At 41.4% G+C, this 13,598-nt stretch overlaps 1 protein-coding gene across 1 annotated transcript in view; it reads right to left on the reverse strand.

Annotated features, from left to right (window-relative positions):
- Positions 1-376: 376 nt before the first annotated feature.
- LOC133537330 (nucleoredoxin-like) overlaps positions 377-13,598 on the reverse strand; it is a 56,027-nt gene continuing 42,805 nt past the window's right edge. Inside the window, exon 8 of the mRNA XM_061878362.1 lies at positions 377-842. Within this exon, the coding sequence (XP_061734346.1) occupies positions 660-842 (183 nt within the window). The 3' untranslated portion in view covers positions 377-659. The remainder of the gene's footprint in view (positions 843-13,598) is intronic.

Here is a 13,598-nt window from a genome sequence, read left to right on the forward strand (position 1 = left end):
GGACCATACCTGTCACCAGTGGACCATACCTGTCACCAGTGGACCATACCTGTCACCAGTGAACCAGACCTGTCACCAGTGGACCAGACCTGTCACCAGTGAACCAGACCTGTCACCAGTGGACCATACCTGTCACCAGTGGACCATACCTGTCACCAGTGAACCAGACCTGTCACCAGTGGACCAGACCTGTTAGTCATGGACCAGACCTGTCAGTCGTGGACCAGACCTGTCAGTTGTGGACCAGACCTGCCACTAGTGGACCAGACCTGTCAGTCGTGGACCAGACCTGTTAGTCGTGGACCAGACCTGTCAGTTGTGGACCAGACCTGCCAGCACTCTTTGTAGTCTACTTAAAAGAGAGCGTGACAAGAACTGCTGCAATCACTTTATTCCTTGTTGAAAGTCCAAGTGCCAGAAGGCAAAATAGAAATGAGTAAGTAGGTCCGCTGGGCTCCAGAATCCAGAAGTGATGATGTCATGGAGTGGGCGGGGCATGAATATATTACTGTAGGGAGTGTAGTCAATGCAAGGCACCACAGGAGGAGAGACTCCATGGAGGCAAAGAAAAGAGCTAAAAAGTCAATAAAAAAGTGAAGGAGGATGATGATGATGAAGAATCAAGTCCACTATCGTCTTCATATTTGGACTTCTGGGATTCAGATCGGCTCTGGTTTCAGCTTCTCGGCCAGAAAGTCGCCAACAAACTTCTCCACCACCGCCGGCGTGATTTCCTCCACGTCACGGACGTACTTGGCCCGGGCTGACATGTCAAGTATGGTGAGCAGCGGTGCGGCCTCCGGCAGGTTGGTGTAGTCCCGCAGAGAGTCACTCATGTCGTCCTGAGGGGGGACAGTGAGAGGGTGAATGAGACACCGAGGGGTTAACAGTGAGAGGGTGAATGAGACACTGTGGGGGGACAGTGAGAGGGTGAATGAGACACTGAGGGGTTAACAAGGAGAGGGTGAATGAGACACTGAGGGGGGACAGTGAGAGGGTGAATGAGACACCGAGGGGTTAACAGTGAGAGGGTGAATGAGACACTGTGGGGGGACAGTGAGAGGGTGAATGAGACACCGAGGGGTTAACAGTGAGAGGGTGAATGAGACACTGTGGGGGGACAGTAAGAGGGTGAATGAGACACTGAGGGGTTAACAAGGAGAGGGTGAATGAGACACTGAGGGGGGACAGTGAGAGGGTGAATGAGACACTGAGGGGTTAACAAGGAGAGGGTGAATGAGACACTGAGGGGGACAGTGAGAGGGTGAATGAGACACTGAGGGGTTAACAAGGAGAGGGTGAATGAGACACTGAGGGGGGACAGGGAGAGGGTGAAAGACACAGAGGGGTTAACAAGGAGAGGGTGAATGAGACACTGAGGGGGGACAGTGAGAGGGTGAATGAGACACTGAGGGGTTAACAAGGAGAGGGTGAATGAGACACTGAGGGGGGACAGTGAGAGGGTGAATGAGACACTGAGGGGTTAACAAGGAGAGGGTGAATGAGACACTGAGGGGGGACAGTGAGAGGGTGAATGAGACACTGAGGGGTTAACAAGGAGAGGGTGAATGAGACACTGAGGGGGGCCAGTGAGAGGGTGAATGAGACACTGAGGGGTTAACAAGGAGAGGGTGAATGAGACACTGAGGGGGGACAGTGAGAGGGTGAATGAGACACTGAGGGGTTAACAAGGAGAGGGTGAATGAGACACTGAGGGGGGACAGTGAGAGGGTGAATGAGACACCGAGGGGGGGCAGTGAGAGGGTGAATGAGACACTGAGGGGTTAACAATGAGAGGGTGAATGAGACACTGAGGGGGGACAGTGAGAGGGTGAATGAGACACCGAGGGGTTAACAGTGAGAGGGTGAATGAGACACTGTGGGGGGACAGTGAGAGGGTGAATGAGACACTGAGGGGTTAACAAGGAGAGGGTGAATGAGACACTGAGGGGGGACAGTGAGAGGGTGAATGAGACACTGAGGGGTTAACAAGGAGAGGGTGAATGAGACACTGAGGGGGGACAGTGAGAGGGTGAATGAGACACCGAGGGGGGACAGTGAGAGGGTGAATGAGACACTGAGGGGTTAACAATGAGAGGGTGAATGAGACACTGAGGGGGGACAGTGAGAGGGTGAATGAGACACCGAGGGGTTAACAGTGAGAGGGTGAATGAGACACCGAGGGGTTAACAGTGAGAGGGTGAATGAGACACTGTGGGGGGACAGTGAGAGGGTGAATGAGACACTGAGGGGTTAACAGTGAGAGGGTGAATGAGACACTGAGGGGGAACAATGAGAGGGTGAATGAGACACTGAGGGGGGACAGTGAGAGGGTGAATGAGACACTGAGGGGTTAACAAGGAGAGGGTGAATGAGACACTGAGGGGGGACAGTGAGAGGGTGAATGAGACACCGAGGGGGGACAGTGAGAGGGTGAATGAGACACTGAGGGGTTAACAATGAGAGGGTGAATGAGACACTGAGGGGGAACAATGAGAGGGTGAATGAGACACTGAGGGGGAACAATGAGAGGGTGAATGAGACACTGAGGGGGAACAATGAGAGGGTGAATGAGACACTGAGGGGGAACAATGAGAGGGTGAATGAGACACTGAGGGGGAACAATGAGAGGGTGAATGAGACACTGAGGGGGAACAATGAGAGGGTGAATGAGACACTGAGGGGGAACAGTGAGAGGGTGAATGAGACACTGAGGGTGAATGAGACACTGAGGGGGAACAGTGAGAGGGTGAATGAGACACTGAGGGGGAACAGTGAGAGGGTGAATGAGACACTGAGGGGGAACAGTGAGAGGGTGAATGAGACACTGAGGGTGAATGAGACACTGAGGGAACAATGGTGACTTATTCCTGCCTCACTAAGATGATTATTCTCCTGCTTCAGTTTGTCTGAACACATTCAGCACTTCATGTTCAAAGATGGACTTCTTCTCAACAATCAATCATTCAATGTTTACTTATATATCTCTAAATCACAAATGTCTCAAAGGGCTGCACAAGCTACAACCACACCCTTGGCTCAGATCCCACATCAGGGCAAGGAAAAACTCAACGCAATGGGATGACAATGAGAAACCTTGGAGGGGACCGCAGATGTGGTGCAATGGACGTCAAGTGGATCTAACATAATAGTGAGAGTCCAGTCCATAGTGGATCTAACATAATAGTGAGAGTCCAGTCCATAGTGGATCCAACATAATAGTGAGAGTCCAGTCCATAGTGGATCTAACATAATAGTGAGAGTCCAGTCCATAGTGGATCTAACATCATAGTGTGAGAGTCCAGTCCATAGTGGATCTAACATAATAGTGTGAGAGTCCAGTCCATAGTGGATCTAACATAATAGTGAGAGTCCAGTCCATAGTGGATCTAACATAATAGTGTGAGAGTCCAGTCCATAGTGGATCTAACATAATAGTGTGAGAGTCCAGTCCATAGTGGATCTAACATAATAGTGTGAGAGACCAGTCCATAGTGGATCTAACATAATAGTGAGAGTCCAGTCCATAGTGGATCTAACATAATAGTGTGAGAGTCCAGTCCATAGTGGATCTAACATAATAGTGTGAGAGACCAGTCCATAGTGGATCTAACATAATAGTGAGAGTCCAGTCCATAGTGGATCTAACATAATAGTGTGAGAGTCCAGTCCATAGTGGATCTAACATAATAGTGAGAGTCCAGTCCATAGTGGATCTAACATAATAGTGAGAGTCCAGTCCATAGTGGATCTAACATAATAGTGAGAGTCCAGTCCATAGTGGATCTAACATAATAGTGTGAGAGTCCAGTCCATAGTGGATCTAACATAATAGTGTGAGAGTCCAGTCCATAGTGGATCTAACATAATAGTGAGAGTCCAGTCCATAGTGGATCTAACATAATAGTGTGAGAGTCCAGTCCATAGTGGATCTAACATAATAGTGTGAGAGTCCAGTCCATAGTGGATCTAACATAATAGTGTGAGAGTCCAGTCCATAGTGGATCTAACATAATAGTGTGAGAGACCAGTCCATAGTGGATCTAACATAATAGTGAGAGTCCAGTCCATAGTGGATCTAACATAATAGTGTGAGAGTCCAGTCCATAGTGGATCTAACATAATAGTGAGAGTCCAGTCCATAGTGGATCTAACATAATAGTGTGAGAGTCCAGTCCATAGTGGATCTAACATAATAGTGTGAGAGTCCAGTCCTTAGTGGATCTAACATAATAGTGAGAGTCCAGTCCATAGTGGATCTAACATAATATTGTGAGAGTCCAGTCCATAGTGGATCTAACATAATAGTGAGAGTCCAGTCCATAGTGGATCTAACATAATATTGTGAGAGTCCAGTCCATAGTGGATCTAACATAATAGTGAGAGTCCAGTCCATAGTGGATCTAACATAATAGTGAGAGTCCAGTCCATAGTGGATCTAACATAATAGTGTGAGAGTCCAGTCCTTAGTGGTTCTAACATAATAGTGTGAGAGTCCAGTCCATAGTGGATCTAACATAATAGTGTGAGAGTCCAGTCCTTAGTGGATCTAACATAATAGTGTGAGAGTCCAGTCCATAGTGGATCTAACATAATAGTGAGAGTCCAGTCCATAGTGGATCTAACATAATAGTGAGAGTCCAGTCCATAGTGGATCTAACATAATAGTGAGAGAGTCCATTCCTTAGTGGATCTAACATAATAGTGTGAGAGTCCAGTCCATAGTGGATCTAACATAATAGTGTGAGAGACCAGTCCATAGTGGATCTAACATAATAGTGAGAGTCCAGTCCATAGTGGATCTAACATAATAGTGAGAGTCCAGTCCATAGTGGACCTTGAGTTGAACACTGGTCTAAGATGTCCCTAAGACATCATACTGACTTCATTTATAAACTCCTTTAAAAAGAAGCACAGTTGCAGAACAAAGAAATAAGAGACAGACTACAAATAACATAATAAAATACAGATTGAAAAAGTAAACACAAATGATCTTAAGAACAATTTGTTAGATAAAATCAGTTAAAAAGTTCAAAACAATGAGTGATTCCATTGTGTGACTGAATGTGTTCCGGCACATTCTTTCTACTGTTTGTCTGCAGTGTTTGAATACTAAATATTCTGCTGATGTACAGTTTGAATCTACAGTGAAGTCTTCATGAGGGATAACATGCATGTACAGTATATGACACGCATGTACAGTATATAACATGCATGTACAGTATATGACACGCGTGTACAGTATATGACACGCATGTACAGTATATGACACGCATGTACAGTATATGACACACATGTGCAGTATATGACACGCGTGTACAGTATATGACACGCATGTACAGTATATGACACGCATGTACAGTATATGACACGCATGTACAGTATATGACACGCATGCACAGTACATGACACGCATGTACAGTATATGACACACATGTACAGTATATGACACGCATGTACAGTATATGACACATATGTACAGTATATGACACGCATGTACAGTATATGACACGCATGTACAGTATATGACACGCATGTACAGTATATGACACACATGTACAGTATATAACACGCATGTACAGTATATGACACGCATGTACAGTATATGACACATATGTACAGTATATGACACACATGTACAGTATATAACACGCATGTACAGTATATGACACGCATGTACAGTATATGACACATATGTACAGTATATGACACACATGTACAGTATATAACACGCATGTACAGTATATGACACGCATGTACAGTATATGACACATATGTACAGTATATGACACGCATGTACAGTATATGACACGCATGTACAGTATATAACACGCATGTACAGTATATGACACGCACGTACAGTATATGACACATATGTACAGTATATGACACGCATGTACAGTATATGACACGCATGTACAGTATATGACACATATGTACAGTATATGACACGCATGTGCAGTATATGACACGCATGTACAGTATATAACACGCATGTACAGTATATGACACGCATGTACAGTATATGACACGCATGTACAGTATATAACACGCATGTACAGTATATGACACGCATGTACAGTATATGACACGCATGTAGAGTATATGACACGCATGTACAGTATATGACACGCATGTACAGTATATGACACGCATGTACAGTATATGACACGCATGTACAGTATATGACACGCATGTACAGTATATGACACGCATGTACAGTATATGACACGCATGTAGAGTATATGACACGCATGTACAGTATATAACACACATGTACAGTATATGACACGCATGTACAGTATATGACACGCATGTACAGTATATAACACGCATGTACAGTATATAACACGCATGTACAGTATATGACACGCATGTACAGTATATGGCACACATGTACAGTATATGACACATATGTACAGTATATGACACACATGTGCAGTATATAACACGCATGTACAGTATATGACACGCATGTACAGTATATGACACGCATGTACAGTATATAACACGCATGTACAGTATATGACACGCATGTACAGTATATGACACGCATGTACAGTATATAACACGCATGTACAGTATATGACACGCATGTACAGTATATGACACGCATGTACAGTATATGGCACGCATGTACAGTATATGACACGCATGTACAGTATATACCATGCATGTACAGTATATAACACGCATGTACAGTATATGACACGCATGTGCAGTATATAACACGCATGTACAGTATATAACACGCATGTACAGTATATGACACGCATGTACAGTATATAACACGCATGTACAGTATATGACACGCATGTACAGTATATGACACGCATGTACAGTATATGACACGCATGTACAGTATATGACACGCATGTACAGTATATACCATGCATGTACAGTATATGACACGCATGTACAGTATATGACACGCATGTACAGTATATGACACACATGTACAGTATATGACACACATGTACAGTATATAACACGCATGTACAGTATATGACACGCATGTACAGTATATGACACATATGTACAGTATATGACACGCATGTACAGTATATGACACGCATGTACAGTATATGACACGCATGTACAGTATATGACACATATGTACAGTATATGACACGCATGTACAGTATATGACACGCATGTACAGTATATACCATGCATGTACAGTATATGACACGCATGTACAGTATATGACACGCATGTACAGTATATGACACGCATGTACAGTATATGACACACATGTACAGTATATGACACACATGTACAGTATATGACACGCATGTACAGTATATGACACGCATGTACAGTATATGACACGCATGTACAGTATATGACACGCATGTACAGTATATAACACACATGTACAGTATATGACACGCATGTACAGTATATGACACGCATGTACAGTATATAACACGCATGCACAGTATATGACACGCATGTACAGTATATGACACGCATGTAGAGTATATGACACGCATGTACAGTATATAACACGCATGTACAGTATATGACACGCATGTACAGTATATGACACACATGTACAGTATATGACACGCATGTACAGTATATGACACGCATGTACAGTATATGGCACGCATGTACAGTATATGACACACATGTACAGTATATGACACACATGTGCAGTATATAACACGCATGTACAGTATATGACACGCATGTACAGTATATGACACGCATGTACAGTACATGACACGCATGTACAGTATATGACACGCATGTACAGTATATGACACGCATGTACAGTATATGACACGCATTTACAGTATATGACACGCATGTACAGTATATGACACGCATGTACAGTATATAACATGCATGTACAGTATATGACACGCATGTACAGTATATAACATGCATGTACAGTATATGACACGCATGTACAGTATATGACACGCATTTACAGTATATGACACGCATGTACAGTATATGACACGCATGTACAGTATATGACACGCATGTACAGTATATGACACACATGTACAGTATATGACACGCATGTACAGTATATGACACGCATGTACAGTATATAACATGCATGTACAGTATATAACATGCATGTACAGTATGTAACATGCATGTACAGTATATAACATGTATGTACAGTATACGACACGCATGTACAGTATATGACACGCATGTACAGTATATAACATGCATGTACAGTATATGACATGCATGTACAGTATATAACATGCATGTACAGTATATAACATGCATGTACAGTATATAACATGCACGTACAGTATATAACATGCACGTACAGTATATAACATGCATGTACAGTATATAACATGCATGTACAGTATATGACATGCATGTACAGTATATAACATGCATGTACAGTATATGACACGCATGTACAGTATATGACACACATGTACAGTATATGACACGCATGTACAGTATATGACACGCATGTACAGTATATGACACGCATGTACAGTATATGACACGCATGTACAGTATATGACACGCATGTACAGTATATGACACGCATGTAGAGTATATGACACGCATGTACAGTATATAACACACATGTACAGTATATGACACGCATGTACAGTATATGACACGCATGTACAGTATATAACACGCATGTACAGTATATAACACACATGTACAGTATATGACACGCATGTACAGTATATGGCACACATGTACAGTATATGACACATATGTACAGTATATGACACATGTGCAGTATATAACACGCATGTACAGTATATGACACGCATGTACAGTATATGACACGCATGTACAGTATATAACACGCATGTACAGTATATGACACGCATGTACAGTATATGACACGCATGTACAGTATATAACACGCATGTACAGTATATGACACGCATGTACAGTATATGACACGCATGTACAGTATATGGCACGCATGTACAGTATATGACACGCATGTACAGTATATACCATGCATGTACAGTATATAACACGCATGTACAGTATATGACACGCATGTGCAGTATATAACACGCATGTACAGTATATAACACGCATGTACAGTATATGACACGCATGTACAGTATATAACACGCATGTACAGTATATGACACGCATGTACAGTATATGACACGCATGTACAGTATATGACACGCATGTACAGTATATGACACGCATGTACAGTATATACCATGCATGTACAGTATATGACACGCATGTACAGTATATGACACGCATGTACAGTATATGACACACATGTACAGTATATGACACACATGTACAGTATATAACACGCATGTACAGTATATGACACGCATGTACAGTATATGACACATATGTACAGTATATGACACGCATGTACAGTATATGACACGCATGTACAGTATATGACACGCATGTACAGTATATGACACATATGTACAGTATATGACACGCATGTACAGTATATGACACGCATGTACAGTATATACCATGCATGTACAGTATATGACACGCATGTACAGTATATGACACGCATGTACAGTATATGACACGCATGTACAGTATATGACACGCATGTACAGTATATGACACACATGTACAGTATATGACACACATGTACAGTATATGACACGCATGTACAGTATATGACACGCATGTACAGTATATGACACGCATGTACAGTATATGACACGCATGTACAGTATATAACACACATGTACAGTATATGACACGCATGTACAGTATATGACACGCATGTACAGTATATAACACGCATGCACAGTATATGACACGCATGTACAGTATATGACACGCATGTAGAGTATATGACACGCATGTACAGTATATAACACGCATGTACAGTATATGACACGCATGTACAGTATATGACACACATGTACAGTATATGACACGCATGTACAGTATATGACACGCATGTACAGTATATGGCACGCATGTACAGTATATGACACACATGTACAGTATATGACACACATGTGCAGTATATAACACGCATGTACAGTATATGACACGCATGTACAGTATATGACACGCATGTACAGTACATGACACGCATGTACAGTATATGACACGCATGTACAGTATATGACACGCATGTACAGTATATGACACGCATTTACAGTATATGACACGCATGTACAGTATATGACACGCATGTACAGTATATAACATGCATGTACAGTATATGACACGCATGTACAGTATATAACATGCATGTACAGTATATGACACGCATGTACAGTATATGACACGCATTTACAGTATATGACACGCATGTACAGTATATGACACGCATGTACAGTATATGACACGCATGTACAGTATATGACACACATGTACAGTATATGACACGCATGTACAGTATATGACACGCATGTACAGTATATAACATGCATGTACAGTATATAACATGCATGTACAGTATGTAACATGCATGTACAGTATATAACATGTATGTACAGTATACAACACGCATGTACAGTATATGACACGCATGTACAGTATATAACATGCATGTACAGTATATGACATGCATGTACAGTATATGACATGCATGTACAGTATATAACATGCATGTACAGTATATGACATGCATGTACAGTATATAACATGCATGTACAGTATATAACATGCACGTACAGTATATAACATGCATGTACAGTATATAACATGCATGTACAGTATATGACATGCATGTACAGTATATAACATGCATGTACAGTATATGACATGCATGTACAGTATATGACATGCATGTACAGTATATAACATGCATGTACAGTATATAACATGCATGTACAGTATATGACACGCATGTACAGTATATAACATGCATGTACAGTATATAACATGCATGTACAGTATATGACATGCATGTACAGTATATAACATGCATGTACAGTATATGGCTCAACTGTAACTCCTAAACCAAACATGCAGGATGTCTAATAATGCATGAAATATTGTATCATTGTGAGTTCTACTTGGAACATGTGCTTCTATGAGGTTTGCAAACACAATTAGTTTTTTTACTCAACATAAATGTTCTTAAAATCCTGAGATAATACATTTGAAACAATAAACAAATCGTTTCAAAGATAACTCCTAAACCAAACATTCAATATGTCTAATAATGACTGGAATAATGTATCTTTGTGAGTTCTACTTGGAACATTTGCTTTTGTAAGGTTTGCAAACACACAAACTAGTTTTGATGCAATATGACAGCAATGTTCTTAGAATCCTGACAAAATGCATTTAAGCAATAAAAAGTAGTTTGGAGGATCTCTGCTAACCAACCATGCAAGATATATATTGTTAAATACAAACCCCGTTTCCATGTGAGTTGGGAAAGTGTGTTAGATGTAAATATAAACAGAATACAATGATTTGCAAATCATTTTCAAACCATATTCAGTTGAATATGCTACAAAGACAACATATTTGATGTTCAAACTCATAAACTTAATTTTTTTTTGCAAACAATAATTAACTTAGAATTTCATGGCTGCAACACGTGCCAAAGTAGTTGGGAAAGGGCATGTTCACCACTGTGTTACATCACCTTTTCTTTTAACAACACTCAATAAACGTTTGGGAACTGAGGAAACTAATTGTTGAAGCTTTGAAAGTGGAATTATTTACCATTCTTGTTTTATGTAGAGCTTCAGTCCTTCAACAGTCCGGGGTCTCCGCTGTCCTATTTTACGCTTCATAATGCGCCACACATTCTCAATGGGAGACAATGGTCAATGGTCTGGACTACAGGCAGGGCAGTCTAGTACCCGCACTCTTTTACTACGAAGCCACGCTGTTGTAACACGTGACTTGGCATTGTTTTGCTGAAATAAGCAGGGGCGTCCATGATAACGTTGCTTGGATGACAACATATGTTGCTCCAAAACCTGTATGGACCATTCAGTATTAATGGTGCCTTCACAGATGTGTAAGTTAGCCATGCCTTGGGCACTAATACACCCCCATACCATCACACATGCTGCCTTTTACACTTTGCACCTACAACAGTCCTGAAGGTTTTTTTCCTCTTTGGTCCGGAGGACACCACATTCACCGTTCCCCAAAAACATTTTGATATGTGGACTCGTCAGACCACAGAACACTTTTCTACTTTGCATCAGTCCATCTTAGGTGAGCTCGGACCCAGCCAAGCCGGCGGCGTTTCTGGGTGTTGTTGATAAATGGCTTTGGCTTTGCATAGTAGAGTTTTAACTAGCACTTAAAAATGTAGCAACAAACTGTAGTTACTGACAGTGGTTTTCTGAAGTGTTCCTGAGCCCATGTGGTGATATCCTTTAGAAATTTATGTCGCTTTTTGATGCAGTACCGCCTGAGGGATCAAAAGTTGTAATATCATCGCTTACGTGCAGGGATTTCTCCAGATTCTTTGAACCTTTTGATGGTATTACGGACCATAGATGGTGAAATTCCTAAATTCCTTGGAATAGACCGTTGAGAAATGTTGTTCTAAAACTGTTTGACAATTTGCTTACAAAGTGGTGACCCTCACCCCATCCTTGTTTGTGAATTACTTAGCATTTCATGGAAGCTGTTTTTATAGCCAATCATGGCACCCACCTGTTCCCAATTAGCCTGCACACCTGTGGGATGTTCCAAATAAGTGTTTGATGAGCATCCCTCAACTTTATCAGTATTTATTGCCACCTTTCCCAACTTCTTTGTCACGTGTTGCTGGCATCAAATTCTAAAGTTAATGATTATTTGCAAAAAAAAAACGTTTATGAGTTTGAACATCAAATATGTTGTCTTTGTAGCATATTCAACTGAATATGGCTTGAAAAGGATTTGCAAATCATTGTATTCTGTTTATATTTACATCTAACACACTTTCCCAACTCATATGGAAACGGGGTTTGTATGCCAGCGTCTAAAAGCCAGGAGCAAACATGGCATCAGAAGTTACAGAATGTGCAGCATTGCAGTGTCAAAGCTCTGAAAGTTTTTAACATCCATTAAGAACAATTCAAGATCAGACTACAAATATGCAGTAATAGAGTGTTAGTGAACAACTCACCTAAGTGTCCAGAACCTTCAGAAAGAAGCAATATAGATGACTGATAACAGAGGGCAATATTCGAGTATAATATTGCAATAAAAGTCTGCATCATGCTTCCTGTCATCCCTAAACATGTCAGCATTGCAGCCTCTGGTTGCCATAGTTACAACAATCAAGTGAGCCAGCAGCTTTTAAAGCAGCATGAACGTTGTCATGAATTATTCAGGTTAAATAAAGACTGTCCACCTTGGAAGAGAAATATTATTGCAGTCACAAATGCATTTGTAACTATTAATAATGATAATAACAATAATAATACATTTGACTTTTTAGGAACCTTTCTGGGCACTCAAGGACACCGTAGACAATCAGAAGAATAAAAAGAACAAAGATGTCAGGACCAGGTGTGCTTAGAAGGTGTGGTGGTGATGAGTCCAAAGAAGAGGGTGGACAGTGGAAATAAGGACGGTGATGAGCAGGTGAGGGCGTGGCCACATGGAGCAGGTCAGAGGTCATGGACAGCTTTCAAAGTGAGGAGACTGATTAGAACGTGTGTTTGATGGCG

Source organism: Nerophis ophidion, linkage group LG18 (genome assembly GCF_033978795.1).
Source record: "Nerophis ophidion isolate RoL-2023_Sa linkage group LG18, RoL_Noph_v1.0, whole genome shotgun sequence".
Lineage (NCBI taxonomy): Eukaryota > Metazoa > Chordata > Actinopteri > Syngnathiformes > Syngnathidae > Nerophis > Nerophis ophidion.